At 51.6% G+C, this 14,137-nt stretch overlaps 1 protein-coding gene across 7 annotated transcripts in view; it reads left to right on the top strand.

The window, feature by feature from the left end:
• The window catches only part of PCNT (pericentrin), a 125,768-nt gene that overhangs the window by 39,626 nt on the left and 72,005 nt on the right, over positions 1–14,137 (top strand). For all 7 annotated transcript variants that reach the window (XM_035029990.1, XM_035029991.1, XM_035029989.1 and 4 more), the window contains exons 11-14: positions 1,892–2,024; positions 2,919–3,136; positions 8,493–8,962; positions 10,619–11,186. In XM_035029990.1, coding sequence (XP_034885881.1) covers positions 1,892–2,024; positions 2,919–3,136; positions 8,493–8,962; positions 10,619–11,186 — 1,389 coding nt within the window. The remainder of the gene's footprint in view (positions 1–1,891; positions 2,025–2,918; positions 3,137–8,492; positions 8,963–10,618; positions 11,187–14,137) is intronic.

Genomic DNA, 14,137 nt, shown 5'->3' with positions numbered 1-14,137 from the left:
GGACGTTGCTGTGATCGCTGACTTCTTTCCCGAGGTTGGTCAGCTTTGGTGTCTTGAAGACCTCTTCCTGTTTCCTCTCCTCATGGGTTCCTAAGTTGAATTTTCCTGGTCATCGTAGCCACATTTCAGGAAGGCAGGAAAACTAGAAGGATGGAATGTGTGTGTGTGTGCACGTGTTTATGCGCGCCTGTGTGTGTGTTGAAATGTTGACAGGCCACCGTGCCCTCCGCAGGGTGTCTGGCTGAACTCCCCCCAGCGGGGTGTGGGAACCCGACGCACCCCTCCCCACCTACCGCTGGACATTGCCTTTGTGTTCCCCGTTGATGGACAGCTAGTATCTCTTCCAGTTTCTGTTTCTTTGGTTTTAAATGAGGTCAAACCTCTTTTCGCTTGAAATGGACTCTTCTCCCCCTCTGAAGCTCTCCCTGCACGCCTTTCCTCTTGTCGCATCTGCCCGCCTTCCCCTGTGGTTCAGAGGGCCCACTCTGCTCGCCGTTGGACTCAGCTGTGCTCTCTCTCGCACGGGTACTCGTGGGCCCGGGTCTGCACTTGTGTGTCCTCCCCTGGCCCTTGGCTCTTCATCCCCTTTCTCAGAGCGCCCGGTGTTTTCCTGCATCATTTTCTGATTCTTTTATTTTGTTCTTTATTTTACTTATTTATTTTTAAAGATTTTATTTATCTGAGAGTGTGAGAGGGAGAGAGAACGAGCGAGCACAAGCCAGGGGAGGGGCAGAGGGAGAAGCAGGCTCCCCGCCGAGCAGGGAGCCCGACGTGGGGCTTGATCCTGGGACTCCAGGACTGTGACCTGAGCCCAAGGCAGTGCTTAACCGACTGAGCCACCCAGGTGCCCCTCTTCTGATAATCTTTTTAAGTCTTTTAATTTTTATTTTTCATCCACCTGGGACTTAGCTGTTGTCCAGTAGGAGGTGTAGGCTCTGAGTTTAAGACCTTTTTCCAAATGGCAAGTCACTCTTTCAGGCCTGACTTGTTAAAACACAACGTTTTGTGTGCTTAGTTGTCCCAGGGACACAAGTCTGTTTCTGGACTCGATTCTTCCTGTCACTCAGGTGGTTTGTTTCTGTAACAATGTAGGAATTTAAGTCTTGCTTTAAAAGATAATTTGAGCTTTTTGTGAGCTTAAAGTTGAGGTTGATATGACTCCTCTGTGGTTTTAGAGGACAATGGGTTTACTGCCTGCATTTTAAGGGGAACAGGAGAGTTTAGCACATGCATTGAGCCCTTTCCTTATTCCCTCCCTCCCTTCCTGTCCCCCCCTTCCTCCCTCCCTCCCTCCCTCCCTTCCCTCAGGATACTTGGGCTGGGTTTGTTGTCAGGTGTGCTCACAGCAGTGACCAGAGACCCTTCCGCTGGGGCCCCTTCCCCTTGGGGGCGGGTCCATGTCCCAAGCAGGCCAGGCAGGCATGTGTCTGACTCTGGGAGGGGAAGTGCAGTGGGGAGACACAGAGTGGGGAGTGAGGGGGCTTGGGAGCAAGCAGTCTGGGTGGGCCCCCCATAGTGGGGCAGAGTATGTTTGGCAGCGGCCCTGGCCCTGGGAAGGGGGTCTGGTGGTCAGGGTCTCCCTGCAGTTCAGGTCCAGGAACATTCTGGTCAGGCTCCCAGGAATGGCCCACTTGGCATCCCTGCAGCTGGGGCTCAGCTTTGGCCTCGGTGAGCACCGCGTGGGAGCGAGGAGGGCTCCCCAGCCAGTGGTGCGCACCTGTCTCCTCAGGGCTATGGTGTGCCATCTCCCTGAGCTACTTGGCCCCCCGGAGGTGAGATGCTGGGGACGGGGGAGGTGGCGTGCGCACGCATGGCCCAGCAGGGGTGACGTGGTAGAGAGGCCTCTTGTAACGTTTCCTCTGTGCAATTTTTCCCTCATTTGCACACGCAGTTCGAAGAAAACCACCGGTGCCAGCCAGCAGCGTTGAAGTCCTCCCTGGAAGCCCGGCGGGAGGTGGGCCTCGTAGGGACCCAGGTGTTGGAGGGGGAGCAACGTGTGGGTCTCTCAGAAGGGCCCGGCGAAGGTGTGTGCACTTCCCTGCCTGTGTTGGTGGCCGTTCAGCCCACAGGACCCGATATGTGGGGAGGTTGGGGCCTCCCACGTGGGTTATTTGGACATCCCAGCCTCTACCTCTACAGATCCTCCCTGGCGGTGTCCTCAGAGTTAAGGGGCTGGGCTTGGGCCCGGCCAGGTCCAGGCTTGGGGGTCACAGGAGACGGGGCGGGTGGAGAAGCTGAGGTCCTCCCAGTGGATGCAGCAGATGGGGACAGGCGGTGACCCCCCTGCTGAGGAGAGCAGGTGTAAGACCAGCCTTGGACACGGATTCCAGGAGCGATGGGCGCCGTTGCGGCCCCTGGTAGCATGGAGGAGGCAAGGCAGAGGGGTCCCACGGCGAGGGTGGGGGTCTGGATCCCTGTTGGGGTGCTCCGACACGACTGCCCGTTTTGGGCAAGGGTTCCCTTGGAGCTGAAGAGACGGGCTACGAGGAGGAGCATGGCTCCTGAGAGCCAAGGTCACGTTGTGCTTGGTATCTGCCTCTCACTGTCCTTGTGGCGCGGGAGGTCCTTCGCAGCTGCTGCACACGCGGAGTGCTTCTGTCGCCGCTCAGCTTGTTCCTGAGCCCAGGAAGCTGACAGGTCCTGACTTGAACAGCTCAGGAGGGGTCCCCGGCCCAGAGCCACACGTTCCCACAGTGGAAACAGCCACCCGGCACCCCAACCAGCGGGATGGTGTGGGTGGTGAGTGCGTACCGGTCGCTCAGGACAGGGCAGCTCGTCATCTGGGCGCACCCAGGGCCGCGGCGTTCCAGGCGCCCACGCTTTGGGAGGCGCTGGAAGGTGAGCGTCCTGTCTGTGCTGCGTGTGCTGTCCTCGAGGCGCGTGCCTGATGTGCTTCCTGCCTCCTTGTCCCCTCACAGAGCTTGCTCTGGTGCCGCTCCCGTGTGCACAGGACACGGCCTTGGAGGTGGAGACAGAGGTGACGGCCAGCGTCTTGGGTTTGGAAACTGAGCACAGGCTTAAACTCTCACTTCTTCAGACGGAGCTCAGGGAAGAAATTGACGTCTTAAAACTAGAAAATAGAAATTTACATGAGAAGTTGCAGCACGAAATCTGCCTGAAAGAGGACTTGGAGAGGGTAAGTGTGATTCTGGCCCGTTTCCATGGTGGCAGGCTCCTGTGGAGGTCCACGCGGGTCCTCGCGCTCCGTCCCCTCTGCTCCCTGCAGCGTGTTTGCTTAGTGCCTCCTCAGTCAGGACAGGGCTCCACCCCGAGCCGAGCCGGGGTTTGGCTCCTTGCTGCTCCTTCGCCCTGCCTCCAGGCTTAGGGGGGCTGGCTGGGCATCCTCAGACGGGCGGCAGGCTGCTTGGCACGGCCAGCTGCAGGCCCTGTGCACCCCGGTGAGCCCCATGGTGTCGAGCCCCTGGGCTCTTCTGCTGATTGTCGGTTGTGTGGCTGTAGAGTGTGCTCTGTGCGGGAGGAGAGCCCCGCCGCACCACCCACACTGGCGGAGGTCTGGCGTGTAGGCCTCGCCTAGATTCCCGGCAGCTTTCACCGTATGCGCAGCACAGGGCGTAGCTCATCCCTGTGTCAGGGTAACGGAGTCGCCGTAGCTTGAGCTGCGAGTCTTTCACCAGTGTCCTGACAAAGCCGCATTCCCCCCACTTCGTGCTTATGGCCTGATGCTCTCACCCTGCGTTCTTTCCCGTGAAGGTCTTTCTGGATTTTCATTCTCCATCAACACTCAGTTTCATACCAAGTTACTACCTGCGTGTCTCATCGCAGGTCACTCTCTAAGGCATTGGTGAGGACTTGGGGCAAAGCAGAAGTAAGGGTAGAGCTTTGTGCAGAGCTGTGTGGGCCGCCGCAGGTGGACTCTCTTGCTGGCGGTCTGTGGTTTTATACGTGGCCGCCTCAGGCACCATTCAGTCAAGGGCAGACTTTCCTCCATGACTTTTGATGTTCAGGTGTGTGTGTAATATCTTTCCTGGACCACCATTTTGTCTGCTTACATCAGTTATTGAGAGAGGGGTATAGAATTGTCCATTTTTCCTTTAATTTTGTCAGTGTTTGAGTATTTTGAAGTTATTACATGCACACACATTTGTGATTGTTCTGTCTTCCTGAGAAAGTACCCCTCCCTCTCCTCTGTAGCATTGTTTGCGCCGCTGTCTGCTTTCTCTTTCTTGAATACGGTTCTTCCAGCCTTCATCCACATTGTTTGCATGGCATTCCCTTTTCTGTCCATTTTACTTCAAATCTCTGGAGACTGGCTGGAGTCCGTGCTGGACGCCCATAGTTTCAGGACTCAGTCCTGTGAGGCTGCCCCACGCCAGAACCCGTTTGCAGTTACTGGGTCCCTGCGTGACCTGCTCATCTCGGTCTGCCTTGGCTCTGGAGCCCGCATATTCCCATGCCCGCCCACACCTCTTTTCAGGCTCCTACTGCTCAGGGAAACGGTTTACTACTAGCAGTTTATTATGAAGGATGCAAACAAGAGCAACCGAATGGAAGAGATGCACGGGGCGAGGTGTGCGGTGGTGGGCAGCTTCCACGCCCGCTCCTCTCCTACCACCCTGTGCACCCACCTGGAAGCTCTCCAGATCTCACCATTTAGGAGTCTTTATGGAAGCTCCATTACATAGGCGTGTTTGATTAAATCATTGGCGATTGGTGATTGAACTCAGTCTCCATCCCTTTTCTTTGAGGTTGGGGTGGGGCTGAAATTTCCAACCCTCTAATCTTGCCTTGATTCTTCTGGGGACCAGCTCCCATCCTGAAGCCAACTGAGGTCCCCAGCCACCTCTCATCTCATTAGTGTACAAAAGACTCTTATCATTCCAGAAATTCCAAGGGTTTTAGCAGCTGCGTGTTGGGAACTGGGGACAGAGACCACATATTTATTTTTTAATACATTATACATATGCATAGCATATCCTTGAATATTTTTTTTAAGACTTATTTTATTAGAGAGAGAGAAAGAGAGCACAAGTGGGGGAGGTGAGGAGGGGCAGAGAGAGAGGGAGAAGCAGACTCCCCGCAGAGCAGGGAGCCCGATGTGGGGCTCAGTCCCAGGACCCCGAGATCATGACCTGAACTGAAGGCAGATGCTTAACCGACTGAGCCACCCAGGCGCCCCTATTGTTGAATATTTTTTAAAATCCGTCTGACAAACCCTACCTTTTTTCTTTTTTTTAAGATTTTATTTATTTGAGAGAGAGAGAGTGAAAGAGAGAAAGCATGAGAGGAGGAGGGTCAGAGGGAGAAGCAGACTCCCTGCTGAGCAGAGAACCCGACGTGGGACTCAATCCTGGGACTCCAGGATCATGACCTGACCTGAAGGCAGACGCTTAGCCAACTGAGCCATCTAGGCATCCCTATAGTTGAATATTTTTACAAATCTGTTCTGACAAACGCTACCTTTTAATTGGAGTATTTAGTTTGTTAACCTTTCACTTCATTATTGATCTGGTTGGAGATAATGTCTGCCATTTTACTATTTTCTGTGTGGTCGTCCATCTGTTTTTCTTTGTGTTTTTTCTCTTTTTGTTCCCTGTGTTCTTTCTTTCTTGCCTTTTGGATTATTTGAATATTTTTAGAATTGATTTTAATGTATCCGTTGACTTCAAATTATACTTTGTATTACGTGTTTTAATGGTTGCTTTCGGGATTAGAATGTACATTCTCACAGTCTTTTCAGTTAACATTATGCCATTTCAGGTAAAAGGTAAGAGCTCCATGGTTGTATAAAGGTACATCTATAATGTTCTCTTTGTCTTTTATGCTATAATTTTTATAGGTGTTACATCTCTCTGTGGTTAAATTCCACAATATAAATTTTGCTTTGAATAGTCATAGGTACTTGAAGGAAATTAAAAGGAAAAGTAGTCTTAGATTTACAACATTTTACAGGGCTCTTTCTTTCCTCCCAAAGATCTCAGTTTCCATTTGGTATCACTTTCCTTCAGCCTGAAGCATTTCCTTTAGCCTTTCTTGTCGTGTACATCTGCTGCGCAAGTTTTCTTTTAGCTGAAAGTCTCTATTTTACAGTCTGTCTTGAAGAAATTTTTTGCTACATATAGAAGGCAAGATTTTTATTCAGGATTTAAAGATGTCACTTCTGACCTTATTTCTGATAGGTCAGTGATCACTCAAATCAGTTTTTCCCTGAATGTAATGTGTCATTTTCTTTTGATTGCTTCAGAGGTTTTTCTTTCTATCTTTTATTCTCAGTCATTTTACCATGATGTGCCTAGGTGTGATTTTCTTTGGTATTTTTTTCTCTCATGAAAGAAATTCTTAAAATCAGTACATAAAATTGATTCTGACATAGTTACCTCAGAAAACAAAAACAAAACCTTATACTCAATTGACCTTATTTTTTTCTTATTTAATAATGACAGTACTGAAAAGGTGGTTTGTTTTAGTGACTTACAGAGAATTCTGTACATTTTTGTCTTTCCCCAAATTTGGGAGATTTTTACCCAGTATGTTCTTCAGTTTTTTATTTCTGTTCCATTCTCTCCTTTCCTCTTGGAACTCCATTTACATGGATGTTCTGTCTTTCAGTTTCTGAGGTTCTGTTCATTTTATTTTTTTCTAATCTTTTCCCCTTCCTGTTGGTTAAATTCTATTAATCTTCCAGTTCACTGACTCTTTTGTTAGCTCTGATCTGCTTTTAAGTCCACCCAGCGAATTTTAAAATTTTAGATATTATGCTTTCCAATTCTAGAAAATTGTTTGGTTGTTCTTTTTTCCCCCCCTGTTCAGTTCTTTTTAAGAATGTCTTTTTTTCTTTGCCATGATTTGCTATCCTTTTATTCATTATGAGCATATTTTTCTTATGCCCGTAAATGCAGTTAGGATATCTGCTTTTGAAACCTTTGTCTGCTGTGTCTCTCTCTTAAATAAAATCTTAAAAAAAAAACCACCAACAAAAAAAGAAAACCTTTGTTAATTTCAACATTTGTGTCATCTTGGGGTTCTCCAATGATTGTATTTTCTTTTTAGCATGTATCATATTTCCTGTTTATTTGTATATCAACTAATTTTGAATTGTATCCTGGACATTGTGAATGATACATTGTGGAGACTCTGGATTCTGTTATGTACCACTGAAGAGTATTGATTTTTTTTGTTTGTTTTAGCAGACAGTTAACTTGGCTGGATTCTAACTCCACATTACATCTTCTCTGTGTTGGTCTGCTCTTGGAGTCTGCCCACACATGTATGCATCAGGAATCAACTTGAGATTTGGGCTAGGTTAATGCAAAGATTTTGCAGCTCTCTGTCTCTCTGGCTCTGTCCTAATGGGCTTTCACCTTTCACTTTCTACCTCCTCTGCTCAAACAAATGAGATTTTGGGATTTCTGTGTGCATGGTGTGGACAGGTAAATTGCCCAGTGCCATTTCTTTCTTCTGGGTGTCCAGCCCTTCTCCACAATCTGTCTGCTTTTAGATGCTCTCTCAGGCCTTTGGGTAGTTTCTTATATTTTTTTCCAGCCTTTATAGCTGTTACCCTCTGGGAGGGTTGGCCTTATTAGAGCTTCTCAGCCATGTCCAGAAGCATGACCCTAAACTTATTTTTAATAACTTCATTTTTTTTAAGCAAACTGTATACCCAACATGGGACTTGAACTCATGACCCTGAGATCAAGAGTTACATGCTCTACTGACTAAGCCAGCCAGGTGCCCCTTTAATGACTTAATTTTTATTTTTATTTTTTATTTTTTATTTTTTTTTAAGATTTTATTTATTTATTTGAGACACAGAGAATGAGATAGAGAGAGCATGAGAGGGAGGAGGGTCAGAGGGAGAAGCAGACTCCCTGCCGAGCAGGGAGCCCGATGCGGGACTCGATCCTGGGACTCCAGGATCATGACCTGAGCCGAAGGCAGTCGCTTAACCGACTGAGCCACCCAGGCGCCCTAATGACTTAATTTTTAAATAAGGAGTTGAGGTCAATCTTCAATACCATTTTTACTTTTGTTTATTTTTGATAATGTTTAGTAGTTTATTGACCTACTTTCCTTCCTTTTTTGAAAATTAGGATATTTGCCTATCCTCAGCATTGTGATTAACCTCCCTTTTCACAAGATACTCTTAAAAGTTTAAATTTTAGTTCACCAATCTTTTGACCAGGTTCCTTGTAGATAATGGAATATGAATGAAGCAAGTCCACAGATTTGAGCTCATTACACCATTTGCTGTTCTCGTTCTCGTGGACTTCTAGTTTTTTTGCTGATGGTGGCTCTACTCTGTTGTGGTTGGCCTTCCCCTTGACCTCCCCCCCCATTGGTGGTCTTGACACACAGAGAAGACCTCCGACGCTATCTTTGTTTGCTCCGCACATGTGTGTATGTTTTGAGTTCGGTAAGTTTTTGTCCAGGCCTGCCAACTCCAGAGGTGAAGAACAGCTGGTTTGGGTGCCATTCCTGCCAATAATCTTTTCTTTTAATTTTTTCTGTCTTAAATGAAATTATGTTATCTGTAGGTAAAATATAACTTGGTTGAAGATCACCAGGAGGAGCTGAAGAAAGCTAAGGAGAAATTACAGCTGATGAAGCAAGAATTCAAAGACAAAGAAGCAGAATGGAAAGTGGCGAGTGAGAATCTAAAGAGAAAAGCTGAAGAGGAACTCGCGCTGATGCTCCTTGACCTGAAAGAACAAGCTGAAGCTGAAAAGCAGTCAATAATAAACAAGTTTGAGCTTCGAGAAATCAAAATGAGGCAACTTCAGGATCAGCAGGCAGCCCAGATCCTGGACCTGGAGGGGTCCCTGGTGGAGCAGCAGGGCCGGCTCCGGCAGCTGGAGCTCGGGCTTGCAGGGGACGAGTGTCCACAGTGCAGCCAGTGTGGCCGGGAGCCAGGTGGCCGTCTGGCTCCTGCAGACCAGGCCTGGGAGCTTGCCGCACTCCGCCTGAAGGACGACTGTGCCCTCCAGCTGATGCAGGCACAGAACAGGTGGGTAACGTCCTTGTGGCAGCGTATTAGCTGTAGAGCCGTCGGCCAGCATCCCACCTAAGGCCTGACCCCAAGATGCCCAGCAGAGTGTGAGAGGCAGGTGCCCTGGGAGGACGTGCTGTGGGCTCTGAGCAGGGTGGGAAGGTCTGCAGGAAGGTGGGGCAGAGCGAGTCCCCGATACCTGGTCTTCACCCTAAAATGACAGCAGGATATCATACCATATCACATCCTATAACTGAGATATGCTGGGACAAATCAGAGACAGTGTCCAGATCCTCCTGGTGGAGCCTGTGTTCCTTGGTGGATGCTACTGTGCACGCATCTTCCACATCATGTTTGCTCTTTGCACATTTTAAAATTTCAAAAGCAAGGGGGCACCTGGGTGGCTCAGTTGGTTAAGCGACTGCCTTCGGCTCAGGTCATGATCCTGGAGTCCCAGGATCGAGTCCCGCATCGGGCTCCCTGCTCGGCAGGGAGTCTGCTTTTCCCTCTGACCCTCCCCCCTCTCATGCTCTCTCTCTCTCATTCTCTCTCTCGCAAATAAATAAAATCTTAAAAAAAAAAAAAAAAAATTTCAAAAGCAAGAATTGAGACCTCACTTATCAAAAGGACATGCAGTTCATCCATATTAGTTCTTTGTGTTTTTAAAACTCAGATATTTTAAAAAATAAATGTCCTTTTCCTAAAATTTATGCATACTTCCCTTAAATTTTAAATAGATTTAGAATGTGATTTGGTTCTTGGTCTCTGTCAATGCTAACTCTTTGCAAACCCGGGCTGTCGTGACTGGGGGTGTTTGTGAGTCTTGGGGTCATTAGACTTGCTGTTGGTGCTGTTTATTCTCATGCATCAGCTGCTCCCCACCATCATGAGCGAGGTACAAGAGCTTTTGATCTAGGGGTCTGAGGACTTGAGTTCAGATCTCGACCCACCTTGTGTAAGCTGGTTGGATGCAGGCACTGTGCTCAACCTCACAAAACCTTCGTGCTCTCCCTGTGTGGTGACGGTAAATGGGATAATCTCTGGAAATGCTTCCAGAGTTATCTGGTGAACTGACCAGGGCATGTCACTGATGAGCAGCGTGCGCCCAGTTGAGGCTGAGGCTTTTTCAGTTCCTGGTGGGATCCTGGGTGCTGTGATTAGAAGTGAGTCTGCCTGCCTGCCTTTGTTTCTGCCAGCCAGCACCCCGTGGCTCTTTTTAATTCATGTCCCTTAATTCACAACCAGAGTTTTTCTGAGGTCTTTGTTCTTTATGGCCCTGTGGGCTCCTAGAATCGATCCTGCTGCCCCTTCCCTGTCGAGGTCCTTCTCGCCGAGAGTGAGCGGTCACATCTGCTTTGCCATGGTGTCTGTCGGAAATACGTGTGCGGTTTCTTGCTGTGGATCCTGTGTCCTCCACTCAGTTTGTGAGGGGGGATGCCTGGGCTCTGTCCTTTGAGCTCCTCTGGCTTCATGTGGCCCCTCCACTCTCCACTTATTTCTGAAGGTGGTCCTCTCAGGCCATTTGTGGCAGAGGGAGAAGGAGCAAGAACAGTTAAAACAATGCAACGATGTAGTGTTTGTTGTAAGAAAGGTGGTGAGTAGGTGTTCCCAAGCGAGGTTGGTGCTTTTATGATTGTGTTCTGCTGCCCGAGTTCACTTTGCATGTCCTCTCAGGTTTTTAAAAGAACGTAAAGAAATCACAGAGAAATTCACTGCGGAACAGGATGCCCTCCTTCGGGAGGCCCAGGAGAAGCACGCCTGTGAGCTGCGTCTCCTCCAGGAGAGACACCAACAGCACATTCTGTCCTTGACGGCGGAACTGGAGGCCAGGCACCGGGCTGAGGTAGAGGAGCTGAAGGCCTCGGTGGAGAGTGAGCAGTGGGCTCTTTCAGAAGCCCGTGTGGCTGAACTGCAGACACAGCATGCTGCGGCGGTCAGTGCTTTGGAGGCAAGACACTCGTCACACCTGGATTCTCTGGAATCGCGTCACCTGTCTGAGATGCAGACCATGCGGGAGGAGCACAGGTGGGCTCTAGAGCAGCTGAGAGCGGACCTGGAGAAGCAGCTGCAGAAGAAGGATGCTTCTCACCCCACCGCTCTGACTCAGGAGCTACACAGGCAGGCACTGAAACATGGCCAGGAGCTTCCGCCTGCGGAGGATGGCCTGAGGACGCAGAGGAGCGGGAATCAGGGTGAGGCTGTGAAAGCCCTGGTGCCCCCTGAGCTTCCGGGAGTGCAGCAGGTGAGGCAGGTCTCAGGGCAGCTCTCTTCCTGCCGTCTGCGTGCTTGTCTCTCTGAGCAGGTCCTATGTTCTGCCGCCATCCGTCGTGACTGGGGGCTTCCTCTCGGGTGGCTGCGCGGTGGGTGGGCGGGTGAACGGAGGCGCGTGCGGGGCTGCGTGGTGGGTGGATTGGTGCGCGCGAGGCCGCGTGGTGGGTGGACGGAGGCGTGCGGTGGGTGGATAGGGGGCCCACGGTGGGTGGACGGGGGCGTGCGCGGACCGCGTGGTGGGTGGACAGGGGCGCGTGTGGGGTGCGTGGTGGGTGGATGGGTGGATGGAGGCACGTGGGGGATGCACGGTGGGTGGACGGAGGCGTGCGGTGGGTGGACGGGCCCATGGTGGGTGGACGGGGGCGTGCGCAGGGCCGCGTGGTGGGTGGACGGGGGCGCGTGTGGGGTGCATGGTGGGTGGATGGAGGCGCGCAGGGGGCACGCGGGGGGTGGAGGGGCGCGTGCGAGGCCGCGTGGTGGGTGGACGGGGGCGTGCGCGGGCCGCGTGGTGGGTGGATGGGGGCACATGGGGGGTGCACGGTGGGTGGACGGAGGCATGTGGTGGGTGGACAGGGGCCCATGGTGAGTGGACGGTGGTGTGTGCGGGCCGCCTGGTGGGTGGACGGGGGCGTGCTCAGGGGGCACACAGGGTGGAGGGGTGCGTGCGAGGCCGCGTGGTGGGTGGACGGGTAGACGGAGGCTCGCAGGGGGTGCATGGTAGGTGGACAGAGGCACGCGGGGGCGGGGGGTGTCAGAATGTGTCAGAGGGCTCCCAGTCTGGTCCAGCAACAGTTGCCTGTTGAAGGCAGCCTCCCCCATAATCTTTCTTCTGCACATTGGTCCCCGCCCTCTGCACCCCAGGCTGCTCCCTCTGATCCGGGGGCACAGCTCTGCATAAACTTTTCCACACGTGCACTCAGACCCTGTCTCCCATCCTTCTCTCCCTTGTTGTCTGTTTCGTGCTCGGTGTGCTGTCCTCTTGTTTTCATGTACTCACCTTTCCAGTCAGATCACCTCTCCCAACAAGCACTTCCCCGCCTGCCCAGTGCAGACCCCACTTCTTCCCTCCTGGACGTCGAGCCCTGTACCCTGCAACAAAGCCCGCCGAGAGCAGAGTATGAGGAGTAGTTGTGCCTGTCGTCCCTGTTCTCGTTTGTTCTCCGTTGCTTCTCAGGGCCTAGAGCAGCAGGGCCTTCAGGGAGCCTGCCGAGAAGGGGGTGATGTCCAGGGGCCAGCCCCTGCTCATCCTTGCAGACGTCTTCAGGTGCAGCTGTTATGGGGTGCCAGTGGCCCTCAGTACTGTGTTGGTGTGACCTAAGAGGTCGGGGGGGGAGGAAGGATGGCAGGATTCGTCCACCTGGGGTGTATCTGGAGGGTGGTGTCCTTGGAGGGCAAGGCCCTGACCTTGCAGGCAGCAGCCAAGGCCCAGATCTGTTCCAGAGGCATCTGATGGCTGGATGGAAGAAGGGTTGGGAATGATTGTACTACCTGAGGCAAGAGTTGACCGTGGCCCTCAGGAAGCAGAGGGGTGGGAGGGCACAGAGGGCGGGCTCAGGACCCCTCCAGGGCGCTGCTTGGGGGCTTCACAGGGTGTGCTGGGTCATGCAGAGGCTGTGGCCCTTGGGGATGACCGGGGGGACAGCTGGGTCTGGGCTCGCAGGAGGAGGCTGTGGCTGAGGGAACAGCCCTCACCGCAGGAAGGTGAGGACCGTGCAGGGCGGGCTGTCTCAGCTGTGTTAACGGCAGGTGCTCCTGGAGCCCGTGCACACTCCGTTTCGTGTTCAGAATACGTACGAGCAATCTGTCAGATTGTGTAGCTGTTCTTTAGAAGAAGTCTGACAAAGCAGTGGAATTTTTTTGAACAGGTGAGGCAGTCCCCGCAGGCTGGGGCCCAGCCAAGGTCCTTGTGAACTGCTGTGGCGCTCGTGTCCCTCAGTTCCCAGCGCATCTAGGCAGGATGGCATGTGAGGGCGCTGGCTGTGCACCCCGAGGCCCTTCTGCTTCCGTGTCTTTAGATTTGAAATGCTCGTGTCTTCCGTATCTTCCCAGGACCCTGGGATCATGACCTGAGCCGAGGGCAGACGCTTAACCTAATGAGACACCCAGGCGCCCCATCTATGGGGCTTTTTAAAAAGGACATGCTAATACCTCTTTTCTAACCGTGAAATAAGGCTCTAGTGTTTCCTGCGTCTCCTAGATTAATAGTCCGTGTATTCAGTTGTGTGTGTAGTGATCAGTTGCTTTGTGAAATTAGTAGTTAAACCATTTCCTCAATGACACTTGCCAGAATGAGAATTACAGGAGATTACAAAAATAAAGGGAAGCATGAAAATGAGGTTTATCCCCATTTGTTTGGTTGAAAAGTCTGGGAATTGGCATTTTTCTTGAGATTTGCTTCTTGGACTCTTAAGTTCCTTTGAATCTGGCCACTCTGGGTGGGTTTCTCATATTTGAGGGGATGAGAAGACAGAGGAGGAATGCACACACACAAACCTGTGCCCTCAAGATGGCTTAGAGAGACCCAGCCTGACCACCGCAGGGAAGCCAAGGACGCAGCTGGTCAGTGAGGAGTTTGCATGAATAGTCTTCTCTTCACTCTGTGTTCTCACTCACCTTTCATTAAGAGAGGATGAAGCCCCCTCCATGTCACCCTGCCATGTCTCCTTAACCCTCTCAGTGTTCCCTTAACTCCATCAGTGTCCCCCAGTGTCCCCCCAACCACCTCAGTGTCCCTTTAACTCCCTCAGTGTCCCCGTGTCCCCTTAATGCCCTCAGTGTCCCCGCAGTGTCCCCCCAGTGTCCCCCCGATCACCTCAGTGTCCCTGCAGTGTCCCCCTGGCCCCCTCAGTGTCCCCCTGTGTCCCCTTAATGCCCTCAGTGTCCCCCTAGCCCCCTCAGTGTCCCCTTAATCCCCTATGTCCC

The sequence above is a fragment of the Mirounga leonina genome, unplaced genomic scaffold (genome assembly GCF_011800145.1).
Source record: "Mirounga leonina isolate KUSES-001 unplaced genomic scaffold, KU_Mleo_1.0 Mir_353, whole genome shotgun sequence".
NCBI classification, from domain to species: Eukaryota; Metazoa; Chordata; class Mammalia; order Carnivora; family Phocidae; genus Mirounga; species Mirounga leonina.
This window is presented reverse-complemented; position numbering and strand designations above follow the sequence as displayed.